Source organism: Suricata suricatta, chromosome 4 (assembly GCF_006229205.1).
Source record: "Suricata suricatta isolate VVHF042 chromosome 4, meerkat_22Aug2017_6uvM2_HiC, whole genome shotgun sequence".
In the NCBI taxonomy this organism is placed as follows: Eukaryota; Metazoa; Chordata; class Mammalia; order Carnivora; family Herpestidae; genus Suricata; species Suricata suricatta.
The window spans coordinates 29240578-29256244 of record NC_043703.1 but is presented as its reverse complement, the minus strand read 5'-3'; the positions used below and the strand labels follow the sequence as shown (position 1 = coordinate 29256244).

The 15667-nt window shown below is 35.4% G+C and overlaps 1 protein-coding gene across 14 annotated transcripts in view; it reads right to left on the bottom strand.

The window, feature by feature from the left end:
• Positions 1–15667, bottom strand: part of MYCBP2 (MYC binding protein 2) — a 267757-nt gene that overhangs the window by 230871 nt on the left and 21219 nt on the right. For all 14 annotated transcript variants that reach the window (XM_029936570.1, XM_029936573.1, XM_029936574.1 and 11 more), the window contains exons 2-3: positions 8951–9026; positions 147–362 (exon numbers count right to left, since the gene is read on the bottom strand). In XM_029936570.1, coding sequence (XP_029792430.1) covers positions 147–362; positions 8951–9026 — 292 coding nt within the window. The remainder of the gene's footprint in view (positions 1–146; positions 363–8950; positions 9027–15667) is intronic.

Below are 15667 nucleotides of genomic sequence, written 5' to 3'. Positions count from 1 at the left end.
CTGCCCCAAACCTATTTTTACCCATAAGCCCTGTTAATTTTGAGTGCACAATTTTATTAAAAAACAAGATATTTTAGTAATGCAAATATATGTACTATAGCCCAAACACCTGTAGTTATCCATCCAAGTGGAATTTGGTGACTTACCTTAGGAAGCTTGATAGGGGGCTCTTTGGATTCCTCCTCTTCATCACTGTCTGATTCTCCACTCTGCACAGAGTTCTTAGATGCAGCTGCCAATGATGTTTCCTTTTTCTGCCATTCCAGAACACAATGGCGTACATTGCAATAAATATTGAAAGCAGAAGGATTGCTATGTAGTTTGATATCTGGTATGATTACTGTATTCTCCAAGTTTTCAGACTGAAATAGAAAATATAATATTTCAATTTCATATTCCTTCCCATCATCACCAATTCTCATTTTACATTAAAGAGTAGAAATGCTGGATAACTTGCAGAAGTCAAATAAGTTACAGAGCAAAGACAATTTAAGTCTACTGATTCAACTTAGAGTAAGTACCCTTTCATCTACACTTTACTACTTTCTAAGTAACACAGCAATAACCTAACTGACAAGGGCTGGAGGGTGGCAAAGAGCCTAATAGGTATACCTTTTTATTCCATGATAGGAATAAAACCAACAAAGCATAACTGTTGAGCATCACAGAATATTAATCTGGTGCTCTTCTAAGGAACATCAGATGTGTTACAGAGTCTTGATGACCTACTACAAATGTTGAATTACATTTTGATAGCTTTTAAAAGAGGACTTAGGGACTTAACAGAAATCAGACTAAAAAATAAACTCTTAGTCAGTTTTTCTAATTTCATTCTTATTTAAATAGCAGTAATATTAAGAAATTAGATTTCTGTAGATTATAGACATATGCTTTCCTGGAGCTCTCTCCTAGCTATCAGTCTTGATAAATAATAAAAATTACATGCTTGGCAATGTAATTATTAGAGCTTACTCAATTTCTGTGCTGACCCAGCATTTTGTTCATCAACCACAATCACACTTTTGAGAACATTTACATTATAAATATACAGAACTGGTTGAAGATATTCTATTAATGCAAGTTTCAAAAACTGGAGCACGTCCAGGAAGTATCTAAGATAAATAAGATGACATCACATGTACCAAAAACACTTGGTCTCAAAATTCTACCCTTCTTCCATAAATAAATGGAGAAAAAGTGGAATACTGCTTTTAGAAAAAAATATGCACTAAAGTTAATTGACAAAAAAAAAAAACATGTAAATATGTATCCCAGAGACATTAAAAACAAGCAATCATTAGCAATCCAAATCTAAGAGCATATGAAAAAGGCAATGCATCATGATCTACAAAAAAAAACGGATGGTAACAGCACTGGAAAAGTAATCAGTGTAATTCCTCATAACAACAAAAATATTAAGAAGAAAAAATACGATACCATAATAAACATGGAAAAAGCATTTGACACAAATCAAACACCTATTCATGATAAAAAAAAAAGTATACATAAACTAGGAATAAAAGAAATTTTCTAAAAATGGAAAAAGGGTATCTAAGAAATACCCACAGCTAACATAGTAAAAGACAAATGGCTGTACCCTAAGATTCAAACAAGACAAAGATACCTATTCTCAGCAATATGATTAAACATTATACTAGATATGCCAGTGTGATAAGTCAAGAGAAATAAATACAAATTATAGTTAGAAAGGAAGAGGTACCTATGAGAAAACAAACATCTTTATTTGCAGAAAACATGGAGAGAATCTTAAGGCATCTGCAAAAAAGCCACGAGAAATAATGTGTGGATTTGGCAAAGTCACAGGATACCAGATTAATATTTTAAAAAAGAGTTAATGTATCTATACACTAGGAATGAACAGCTGGAAAATGTAATTTAAAAAATAATAGCATTAAAGTTACAGACTGGGAGAAAATATCTGCAAAACACATACCTGACAAAAGACTAGTATGCAGAATATATAAAGAATTTTCAAAACTCAACAGTAAAAAAACAAACAAATAAGCAATTCAATTTAGAAAACAAGCAAAAGACATGAAGAGGCATATCACCAAACAAGATTTATAGAAGGCAAACAAGTTCACTATAATGACCATTAGGAAAATGCAAATTAAAACAAAATGAGAAGATGTGCAAACCTATCAAACTGGCTAGAATAAAAAATAATGACAACACCAAATGCTGGTGAAGATGTGGAGAAACTGAATCTCTTCTACACTGTTAATGAGGAAGTAAAATGATACAGCCACTCTGGAAAAAAGTATGCCAGTTTCCTACAAAATTCAATATGTACTTATAGTACAATCCAGCAAATGCATTGAAGGCCATTTACACCAAAGAAATAAAAACTTCTGTTCATTTAAAAACCAGCAAGTGAATAGTCATAGAAGTTTTCTTCAAAATAACCAAAAACCTTTAGTGGTTTCTGATGACCTTTAATAGGTGAATTAAGGTTAAACAAACCATGAAGTAAGCTCTACCATGGGATGCTTACTCAGCAATAAAAACGTACAAACTTATGATATATGCAAAACTTGCATAAACGTCAAGGGAATTACGCTGAGTGACAACAGCCAATCCCCATGATCAAATTTATGTATCATTCTTTAAATGTCAAAATTACAGAAACAGAACAGATTGGTGATTATCAGAGGTTAGGGAGAGGATGATTGTAGGGGAATGTCTGTGGCTACACAGGAGTAGCAAAAACGATCCTTGTGATGGAACTCTTCTATATATGGACTGTGGTAATGGTCCACAGATTCACACGTGATAAAATTGCATAGAATCAAATATACATACACATACAAAATGAGTACATGTAAAACTGGTGAAATCTGAATAAGATCAGTAGGTTGGATCAATACTGATTTCCTGGTTGTGATGTTTACTACAGTTAGGCAATGCCTTAGTAACTGGAGAAAATGAGTGATGGGTATACAGGATCTCTGTATTACTTCTTACAACTGCATTACTAAAATCATCTCAAAATTTTAAAAAATTGGGGCGCCTGGGTGGCTCAGTCAGTTAAGCCTCGACTTCGGCTCAGGACAAATCTCACGTTCGTGGGTTTGAGCCCTGCATCAGGCTCTGTGCTGACAGCTAGCTCAGAGCCTGGAGCCTGCTTCCTGTTCTGTGTCTCCTTCTCTCTCTGCCCTTCCCCCTCTCATGCTCTCTCTCTGTATCAAAAATAAATGAAACATTAAAAATTTTTTTTAATTAAAAAAATTAAATAACAGCATTTAAATGCAATAAAATTATGTGAAAGCTCTGTACACTGAAAACCAAAGTAATACTGCTGAGAGTAATTAAAGGAAACTTAACTAAAGAGAATAGAGATAAACTATACTCATTAGTAGAAAAAAATGGCAACCATTCTTCAAATCTACAAATTCAACACAACCTCAATAAAAATTCCAGAGACTTTTCAAAATAGAATTGACAAGCTGATTCTAAAAATTATACAGAAATGTAAAAGACCTAAAGCAACTAAAACAACTTATTAAAAAGACCAAAGCTGGAAGACATATGACCTGAATTCAAAACTACTGTAAAGAAGACAGTAAGGTATTAGTATAAAGATAGATATACAGATCACTAAACAAAATAAATGGCAGAAATAGGTTCAAACAAATAAGGTCAACTGATTTTTTTACAAAGATACCAAGACAATTCAATAGAAAAATATGTCTTTTTAAAAATGCCAATTAATGGATACCAATACAAGAAAAAATGAACATCAACCCTTCTTTCACACCATACACAAAAATTAACTCGAACTGTATCACAAACCTAAATATAATAGCACTTAAAACTATAAAATCTCTGTAAGAAAATATAGGAAAAAAATCTGTATGGAGGCATCTGGGTGGCTCCATCAGTTAAGTGTCCGACTCTTGATTTCGTCTCAGGTTATGATCTCACTGTTTGAGTTCGAGACCCACATCAAGCTCTGTGCTGACACTGAGGAGCCTGCTTGGGATTCTCTGTCTCTCCTTCTCCCTCTGTCCCTCCTCTGTTTGTCCATACACACTCTCTCCAAATAAATAAATAAACTTAAAAAAAATCTATGTGACTTGGGGTAGACAAAGATTTCTAGGAACACAAAATACATGAATCATATATATATATATATATATATATATGTGTGTGTGTGTGTAAAAAAAAATATATATATATATGTATTTATACAACTTCAAAACTTTTGTTCTTCTAAAGCCCTATATAAGAAAAAAAGGAAGCCACAGAACAGGATGAATTATTTGTGATAACAGGTATCTGACAAATGACTTGTATCTATAATATATGAGGAACTTTGACAATTCCATAAGACAGAAAAGAAAAAAGAAAAGAAAAGAAAAGAAAAGAAAAGAAAAGAAAAGAAAAGAAAAGAAAAGAAAAAAGAAAAGGAAAGAAAAAGGAGGCAATGGGGTGCCTGGGTGGCTCAGTTGGTTAAGCGTCTGACTCTTGATTTCAGCTCAAGTCATGATCTCATGGTTCATGAGATAGAGCCCTGTGTCAGGCTCTGTACTGATGATGCAGAACCTTCTGGAATTTTCTGTCTCCTTCTCTCTCTGCCTGTCTGCTGCTCATTCTCTCTCTCAGAATAAATAAACTTAAAAAAAAAAAAGAGAGGCAAGACATGAAAGACATTTCACAATAAAAGGATATGAATAGCCAAAAGCCTATGAAAAGATGTTCATATCATTAGACATTAGAAAAAAGCAAGCTAAAACCGCAGTGAAATACCCTTATATACTTAGAATGACTAAAATTTTAGAAGCTAACAATACCATGTGTTTGCAAAGATGGAAGGCACCTGGATTTCTCATGCACTGCTGGTGGAGGAGTAAAATGCAACAATCACTTTGGAAAATAGTTTGAACAGTTTCTTAACAGGCTAAACATTCATCTACCATGCCACCCATTAGGAAAGAGTTTACAATGCAGGTATGATTGATTATACCTTGTATGTCCCCAAGGGAACCAGGATTGATTGTTGGCCAGTCATTAGGAATGTGATCTTTAGAGTTTTCTTTATGTTAGTTATTGATGATTTTGTAATATACACTAGAGCAATGGACTCTGCCTACTGGCCTGTCCAGTTGCTTTGCACAAACATCAAGACTGATGATGTGCACCTGAGTTTCATGTACCACAGGTGGCTGCACAGTAGGACATGTCTATGTTGACCAGATCTCCCATAAAAGTCTCAGACCCTAAGACTGGAATGGGTTTCCTCGGCAGAGACACTACACACATATCCTTATAATTCACTGCCAGAAGGAAGTATGTCCTATGTGCTCAGACAAGGGAGGAGCAGAAAGCCCATGCCATATCTCCCTAGATATCACTAATACATTTCTCTTTCCTGCTACCTACTCTGTACCTTTGGCTGTAATAGATCTTAGTCAGTCATTAGTATAAGTTGTTTTTAATACTTATGAGTCTTCTGGCAAATCATAGGAACCACCACCTACTCATTCCACTTCCAGGTATTTACCCCTAAAAAAACAAACACAAACACAAAACAAAACGAACAGAAACATATTTCTGCACAAAGACTAGTACACAAATATTCATAGCAGCTTCATTTGTGATAGCCAAAAACTGGAAACATCAAAATGTCCATCAATAGGTGAATGGGTTAACAAATTGGGAGCATATCCATATAATGGGATATTCACCAGCAAAAAAAAAAAAAGAACTGTTAGTATATACAACTACATGGACACAATTCAAAATCATTATGCTGAGGGAAAGACGCCAGATGCAGAGGAGTACATACTACATAACCACATTTATATGAAAGTCTAGAAGAAAAAAAATGACTTATAATGACAGAAAGTATATCTGTGGTTGCCTAGAGCCACCGAGGTAGAGAGAGACGGAATGTAACAAAGGATAAGGAAATGCTTGGGGATGATGGGATTTTCTAAACTCTGATTATAGATTTCAAAACTCGCTGGATTATACACATTAAATCCCTGTCTCAGGTTCTGCTATTAAATATCCTGACCTAAGACAGGCATGTTTGGTAGCAAAATGTTGAGGAAGTTTCCTATGTAATGGATTTTATTTCCTCTGTAAGAAAGTGAAGTCATTTGCTAGAGGGCAGTATTTACCATAAGTTTGAGGAGAGTGGCAAAGGTGTAAAATAGAGCAGAATGACTTGATGAAAAAGAAAAAGGAGGAAAAGGAGGAAGAGGAGGAGAAGGAGGAGGAAGAAGAGGAAGAGGACGAAGGGGGGAGGAGGAAGAGGAGGAGGAAAGGAAGAAGAAAAAGAAGAAGGAAGAAGGAAGAAGACACTAGCTATGCAAGACCCATCTGAGATTGGTTCTCATTAATGTATTCTGGTATCAACTGCTAATTCCTTTTAGCAGCACACAGTACTCACCTGAAGTGACAAAGACAACGGCTGGATTTGTTTAGGATTAAATTTTATCAGATGGGTGCAATAAACACACACAGGGGAAAGGAAGATGTGGTAAGCAGAATAATGGCATCCAAAAATATCTTTCCCCTAGTCCATGGAAACTGGGAACGTGTTACCTTACATGATAAAAGGGGCCTTGCAGAAGTGAATAAATTACACATCTTGAGATGGAGACATTATTCTGGATTATCTGGGCAAGCCCAATGTAATCATGAGGGTCCTTAAAATGAAAGAGGGCGGTGGGACAGTCAAAGAAGGGGTTGTAACAAGAGAAACATGTCAGAGTAATGCAGTGTGAGAGGACTCCACAACCACTACCAACTCTGATGGTAGAAAGGGGCACAACCCAAGGAATACAGGGAGCCTCTAGAAGCTGGTAAAGACAAGGGAATGAATTCTCTCCTAGAGCCTCCAGAAAAAATGCAGACTTACTGACACCTTGATTTTAGCCCAGTGAGACCCGTTTTGGACTTCAGACTTCCAAAACTGTAGGATCATGTGTGTTGTTTTAAGCCATCAAGTTTGTATAATTTGTTACAGCAGCAAAAGGGAATGAATACAGATTAAGCAAGGTTTTTTCTAAAAAGACTGCTATCTTGAGCTAGATAAAAAGGAAAATGAATCAAGGAGATAGCGAATGGATGAGGAGAAATAGAGGGGCCAATGACAGCAATAAAGAAGGAGATAAAGTAGTATAGCTAAATAAGATTATATTTGCTAAAAAGAAATGTTTTTTTAAGAAATGCTTATTCTTAAATATATGGGGGAGAAAAAAATCTCATTGGCATTACTTAAGTTTTTTTTAAGATGGTGGATAAAACATAGTCCAGAAACAGTAACAGAGAACAGAGACTAACTGCATCATTTTATTATTATTTTATATGCTAATCATAAACAGAAAACATTTCTTATTCATCTTTCTAGTCTAAATATCCAGCATAGGGCTTGCACACAGTCAGCAATTAATGTTTTAGGAATAAATGGGTAACTTTTTTGTATCACTCTTATCACAAACTACTCCTAAAAAGCAGATATAAAACCTGAGACCAAGAGAAGGAAGACTTATTACTAAAGGCACAAAGCTAAAGAAAGAATTGAAGGGATGAAAGACCTTGACTTCTCACCTCTTCCTGAATATCTTATAATACCACTTTTAGGAAAATCACCAAATGAAACCTTAAAAGAAATTTAAAAAGATTTTCAAGATTCCCATACTCTGACTTTGCACATAACACCACGAAGTGGAAAAGAAGCAGAGGTTGAAATTCTGAATGACTATGTATCAAGTATGTTAAGAATGTTCTCCATTTCCCTCTTTCATCACACAAACAGAAGTAGTAAGAAATGATGTAGCTAACATCTATCTTACCTGCCTACCCAGCTACCCTTCCTGAGGGGAGCCACTCCCTCCCACCTCACATGGCCTGCTCATCAGGGTACTCACCTATCACCCATCACATATACATGTAACTCAGTCTAACCAAAATACCCCATTTCCAAGGCTAACATGGATGAAGAGTCAATCAAAAATCATACCCAAGACTTTCTCTAGAACTAATAAAGGAGACTGCCCCTTCATCAAAGAAAATAAAGTTGCAGCTCCCAGCAGACTTAGTCCTCAGCCATAGGCAATAAGCCCACACAGAGAAGGCAGAAGCAAGAGATGAAGACACAGATTTGATAATATTACTTAATCCCTAGATCCAGCTGTGTCTCAAGATAGAACCACCAAATAAAGTTCATCCCCTGCACTTTTGCTTTTGGTTTACTACTTAAAAGTACATTTCTCTGTTACAAAATGGTAAGAATACTAACTAAACTGGGCAGAAAACAATGGTCTCTGGAACTTAAATATGATATACAGGCCAAGCTAAGCTATTGTTTCTTTAACCAAAAGTGGAGCTGTTCAGAAATCATAGTCATGACTCCTCTCTCCTGTCTAGGCTTCTTTGTATTGTTCAAAAGAAAAGACTCTCTGGTAGAATGTCAAAGTGTTTAAGATTTCATTGAGATTTCATCATTAGATGGGAAAAAAACGGTCCTTGATCTCTAGGGTCTTATCTAATTCAGATGTTCTACAGTGTCTTCTTTTTTGCACAGCCACCCCCGTCAAAAGAAGCTCAGAATACAGATAAACCAAGATTCTCCTTAATTCATGACATATGGACAGACGATGAACCCAAATCCATGTCCCAACTCACAAGCCAATTTTACTCAGTTTCTAGAACATGTAGTTAGACTGTAAAAAAGAGAAGGGAATGGATATGTTACCTCAAGAAGTGTTCAAAGGTAACATGAACAAATATAACTTCCAGGCTCTTGATCACATATGCCCTAAAGAAGAAACTAAACAGTGTAACCAAGTAATAAGGGGCTTTTAAAAACTTAAAATAATAAAAAAATGATATGCTAGTTATACCTTTTAATCTTGGCATTTTTATTCAAATAACTATGAAAAACTCCTTACTCCCTATAAATTGTCAGCAGTTTTACCTTGCTTCTTGTCTTCACTTTTGATTTGCTCTTCTGTTTTCTTTTTAACTTCTTCTTATTCAAAATTTTCTTATTCCTATAAACGGAAGAAAATGAATTATGAATGTTCATATTAAAATATACAAAGCTATGAAAAATAGGTACTTCCAAAGTAGACATTTAAGTATTTCTCCTTTAAGTTTCTTTTTACGAACAATATACTCTAGATGTACATATAAGATGCAGCTATTAAAATAATAATACTGGAAAGCTAAGAAATACACATTAAATGATTGAAAAGGTGAATTCTGCAGATATTAAAAAAAGTTTAATGTTTATTTTTGAGAGAGAGGGACAGACAGACGGACAGATCATGAGCAAGGGAGGGGCAGAGAGAGAGAGAGAGAGACACAGAATCTGAAGCAGGCTCCAGACTCTGAGCTGTCAGCACAGAGCTGATGCGGGGCTCAAACTCACCAGCTGTTGAGATCATAACCTAAGCTGAAGTTGAAAGCACAACCTACTGAGCTAGCCCCTCTGCAAATATTTTTATAAGACTGAAACAAGTACAACGGCATCAAGTGAAGTTTTTAAAATTTTATTCAACAGTGGGGATGCTAATAAAATATCAGGGATGTTCCCTTCCCAGAAAAATGTGCTCTAGGTAGTAATGAGGACTGTAGTATCAAAAGGGACAAGAGGCACTTTTTACTAAATAACTATAGAAAAAAAAATACCCAACTCATACTCTTCTCATATCCTGCAGTCAGTTTTTCATTACCTCACAGTCCTAAGACCAAATTACTCTCTAAGCAGATGGAAGCCCCTGAATAACTTTGAGAAAGAGAGAGGGCAAATGTGGCAAAGAATTACAGGGGAAGAAAAAAGAGTCAAGGAAAACTATTTTATTTTCCTTTAGTATGGCATGTCTGCCATGCTGAAATGCACACTGTTAGGACTAAAAATACAATATGGAAAAGAAAAAGTTTTTGCCCTCAAGGAGCTCAAGGACTTGAATGAAAAAATATAGTTTTTTAAAAAATTTTTTCCTGGTTCTTTATTTATTATTTTTGAGAGACAGAGAGAGACAGTATGAGCAGAGGAAGGTCAGAGAGAGAGGGAGACACAGAATCCGAAACAGGCTCCAGGCTCTGAGTTAGCTGTCAGCACAGAGCCCAATGTGGGGCTCAAACCCATGAACAGTGAGATTATGACCTGAGCCAAAGCCAGACACTGAACTGACTGAACCACCCAGGCGCCCCTGAAAAACATAGTTTAATGACCTATGAAGAGAATGCCACTGCTACAAAAAAAAAAATAGTGAAGAGGAGGAAGAGGAAAAGGAGGGGGTGAGGGTAGGGAAGAGAAGGAGGAGAAGGAAGAGACTCTAGATGCTGGAGGTCAAGTCCTTCCACTAACTTAGTGGAAGTTGTGACCAAAACAAAAGTGGTAAGCCTAGGCCACCTGGAGGTAGCAATGTCATTCACAAAAATAAGGAAGTTAAGGGGAAGAATCAGTTTCCAAAAAGAAAAAATTGGTTCAACTTTAAAGATGTCTGAGTTCAAGATACTAAAATATCAACAAGATACACATGAATAAGCATATGAAAATTCATCTCTGCCAGTTCCTTCAGCTCCCTAAACCAAACTAATCACAAAATCTTGTCAATAATGTCTTGTAAGTGGTTCATGAATCTGTCTACATCATCCCTACTGCTGCAATTCTAATAATCTAAGTTACCACCACTTCTTGCCCGGTCTACTCTAAAACCTTCTTAACTCATTTCTGCATATCCAGATTTCCCCTCCTTGAATCCGTTCTTCATACAGGAACCTAAGTCAACTTTTAAAAACACAAATCGGAGTAGGTAATTACCCCCACTTAAAACCCTACTAATATCTTCTCAATTCTCTTGGGATGAAGTCCAAAAGCATTGGCATGGTTTAAGAATACTTTTACCAAGATCTGGCCTCTGCCAGCCTCTCCTGCTTCATTTCAAATCTCCCTCCAACTTGTTCATCATACTCCAACCACAAAAACATCCTTCTAATTGTCTGAACCTGCTAATAAGCTCCTTGGGGGCTTTTACAAAGGTTCTCCCTCGTCCCAGCATTCTCTCCCACACCTTCTGCTAAGCACTACTCATCTCTGAGGTCCCAACGTAAGTGTCATTTACTCAGGAATGTCTCAGATTGGGTTTGTTTCCTTAATATACACTCCCCTTTCATTTTACATTTGTGTTTCATTGTGTAATCTACCACTGTAATTATGTATGAGGTTAGGTGTTTAATGCACTACTCCTTCATAAAGCTATAAGCACTGAAAGTACAGAGGCCATGTCTTTCTTATGCAGTGTGTTCTAGCCTATTTGTCCAGAAAAGCACCTGAAACAAAGTACTTAATAGTATTTTGAGAGAAAGAGAAAGACAAATGAGAGGAATGAGAGAGGATAAAGAGAAAAAAGGGAAGAAGTTCAGAGCTATGGATATAAGCTTTACTTAGAGTAAATAAGCAGAGGACCAAGGATAGATTCCTAGATACACCAATACATCTAAAGCATACGTAGCCAGATGTGTCCATTTAGGAGCTATCCATGAGATTATTTTACGTAGATTTTGGTGTAAAGTAGGTAATGAAAACACCATGTGTGTAGATAAGATTTTCCCAAGATAGCATACTATAAAAGTAAAGAGAAAGACTGATCAATAGTATCATGTGCTACACATAAACAGATATACCTGCTTACAGTCTATTCAACTATGAGCATTGTGGGAGCATGAAGAATGTCTATTCTTTTTTTGAAGAATGTTTAACTCTTTACTTTCAATACCAACATCAGTGCCTGACATAAAATGAATGTTCAAGAATTATCACATGAAGAAAAAGTTAATGAAAAGTAAGGAGTAATTCTCATTATGGTTTAGAAAAACTTCTCTTTATACTAGAATGAAACGAGTTATTTGAGCAACAGGTATACATAACTGGTAAAAGGTTAGTCCCCTGAAAACCAATCTTCAGAGAAACAGAATACATAAAGCCAAATTAAGATGACTTTTCCTGAAGCCTAGGTATCAGAGACTTAAATTTTCACAAATATATACCAATATTTTTCTTTTGTTTAATGAACATCTTTAAAGAGTTCAAACGTCTTAATATGTATTCCCAAAATACTTCTTCCTATGCATATAATTAGTTTGGCATTTATTTTGCTATAACAATGTTAATGAATCTAAACCCACCAATTCCTGAATATAAACAGCTTTCTCCAAATCCTCACAAACAGATTTCATGGCTTTTTGTAAATTTGGCTTATTTTAGAATTAGACAGTTATCAAAAAGCAAGTAATAAGTTAAAAATTATACGAAGAAAATCTACAGTCAACATTAAAAAATAAAAATATTATTTGCTAGTAAGTTAACATCCCAATATATAACTAATAGGAAAGCTTAGTTGAAAACTAAGTTTAAAGTAAACTTTTCATGATATCTGAGGATGGACAGATAAAAGAAAGAAAAAATTCTAGAAATCAGTCTCACAAGTTAACACTTTACCTTGGAATTTATGATGATTTAGGACATTTTAAATTCTAAATCAAACAGGAACTTAACGAAGAATGCCTGGAATTGGTTCCTGTAGGATTTTTAGTCATTTCACTATAAGAACCTCATACCTGTGAGATTTGAAAGAATTATGGGTGCTAATAGAAGGAAAGGCTGTTCACATTCTTTAATATTTATTCTTAAAATATTTACTTTAAAAATTCCAAAGAAGCAATTTTAATAGCTACCACTGCTTATGGAAAACCAATTTTTTCCTGCAATATAAGAACAAATGAATTTTGCAAGTTGTTCCATAATACAGATCATTAGCTTTTCTACCAGCTTATTACAGAATCAGTTTTCCAACAAAACAAAAATTAGTCACAATTTAGCTTAAAAATGTCTCTCTCTGAATATGTTCCTTCATTTGTAAAATAATAATATGAAGGAGATTATTTCTGAGATGACTTTTATCTCTAAAATACTGGAGTTTGTAAGTCCAAATTCAAAGAACTTCTGGAATAAGAAGATTTCATTCTTTTGTTTAACTTCCCTTAGTAACAAGAGAGGAAAAATTCCTGGTATAAGGCGGGAATAGGCAAGTTGTCTGCTTTTTGTTTTTTGTTTTTTTTCCTGTAAAGGGCTAGATTATAAATATTTTTTTGCAGACTACAGGATCTCTGTTGCAACTACTCATCCCTTATAGCATGAAAGCAGACACAGACAACACATAAACAGACAAGTTTGGGTACATTCCAAACTATTTCTGGACACTGAAGTTTGAATTTCATATAATTTTTATGTGCCGCAAAACATTTTTCTTTTTTTTTTTAAAAGCTTTTAAAAATGTCAAAAACCATTCTCAGTTCACAGGCCACACAAAACAAACACAGACCAATTTGGTCTGTGTGTTATAGTTGGTCAACCCCTGGACTAGAGTATATTTTAATAAACAGGCTCATATTAGAAAGAAAAAAATAACTATTAGTATGCAACACAGATTAAACTATTCAAAATGTCGCTATGCTTATATAAGTAAGCATTCTTAAAATTATCTCCCTTTTCATTTCACAAAGATAAACTCCTGATTTCCACTTCCATAAAATAAGATCCTAGAGAGAAGCAAGCTATTGCTTTTCCTTAAAAAACCTCAACTAGCACAGGAATGCTGTGGAAGTAATTAAGGAGCAGAGGAACTAAAACTCCAGAGATGAAAGAGCACTTCAAGGATGAGCTCAGACCATTGGCATTTTCTTCCATAGGAGTATTTGCAAAGTCTGGGTACAAGCGAGGTCAAATCGAACTTAGTTTAAACAGAGAAACTCTACTAAAGAAAACCAGGAATTAGTAGTACTTTAACTAGAATGAGACTGGAAATCTAGAAAGGCTTCAAATACCCAGCCAGCTTCCCCAAGGATATTAAACTTAGTGATGGGATGCTGAAGGACAGGTCGGGGGGGGGGGGGGGACCAACAGGACAATTTCCCACAGCCTCCCCTGGTCTAGAAGAACCCCAGGGGAGGGAGGAGTCTACTTACTTAATCCATGCTGGACTGAGATTGTCAACTTCTCATCCTATGTGCCCAACACAGCAAATAGCAAACCTCTCTAAAGAAAACAACTGCTCTTTCACACACAATGTTAGGCACATAGCATTCATATTAAGAGATACACCAAGAAGCAAAATAATATGACAGATCATCAAGAGAAAACCAGACAATCAGGCAAACTCAAGATAATTGATAACTGAAGTTAGGAGGCAAGGATCTAAAATAGATGCAAAGATGGAAAAATGGAATGAAATGAGGTAATTTTCAACAGAACTTACTAAAAAAAAAAAAGCCACGTGGATTTTCTGAAAAATAAATATCTGAAATTAAGAACTTGTCAAATGATTTTATAAGCAGAATAGACTAGAGGAAAACAGGATTCATGCACTTGCAGACAGGCCAAGGGAAAATATCCAAACTCAAACACGGAGAAAAGAATGAGATGAATAAAACAGAGAGTATGAAACACGTGGAACATAATCAAATAGTCTCATAGTCATGTAACTGAAATCCAAGACAGAGAAAAAAAGAATGGAACAAAAGCAGTATGTGAAGAAATAACTAATGACAATTTTACAAAAGTGAGGAAAGAAATCAACTCAGATTCAATAAACTCAAGGAAATCTCAAGTAGGAAAATGCAAAGAACACCACACTTAGGCACATCAAATGCAAGGCAAACTGCTGAAACAAAGGATAAAGAGAAAATCTTAAAAGCAACAAGAGAAAAAAAGATACACTCAAAGGAACAACAGTAAGATTGATAGCTTCCATTCTCTGTGTTGAACAGTGCTGGCAGGCACAGAGGGGAGCGGGTGGCAACCTGGAATTATGTGCCTATCAAAAACATCCCTTAAAAATCAAGACAAAAACAGAGAGAGAATTTTTAGAGCCACAAAAGCTGACATAATTCCCTGTCAGTATACCAACACTACAAGAAATACAAAGGAAGAAGGTCTTCCTTTAATAATTGCTATGGCACAATTTTAAAAAGGATGCAGAGCTAAAGTAGAAGACATGGAGAAGATATATCCTGAATACACTTACCGCCCTTGCAAAAAATGTTGGTATGGCTATATTAGTATTTGACAAATTAACTATCTTTAATGTTTATTAAACTGAAAGAAACAGTATGCAAGCAGGGGAGGGGCAGGCAGAGAGGAAGACAGAGAATCCAATGCAGGCACCAAGCTGTAGGCGAAGAGCCCAAAGTGAGGCTCAAACCCACAAACCCTGAGATCATGGCTTGAACCAAAGTTGGATGTTCCACTGACTGAGCCATCCAGGTGCCCTGAGCAAATCAATTTTTAAGGCTAAAAGTATTACTAGAGATGAACTGAGCATTTCATAATGTTAGGAAAACACAGCAATCCCAAATTTGAATGCATCTCATAACAACATAACTTCAGAACACATGAAGCAAATTGAGCAAAGTACAAGGAGAAGGACAGATTGACAATCTAAAGAGCAGATTTCAACATACCTCTCTCTAATTGACAAAATAAGTAGAGGACAAAACAGCATGGATATAGAAAAACATTAAAGCATGATTAATCAACCTAATTAACATACACAGAAAATCACACTTAACAACAACTGCAAAATGCACATTTTTATTTTTAAGTTTATGTATTTATTTTGAGAGAGAG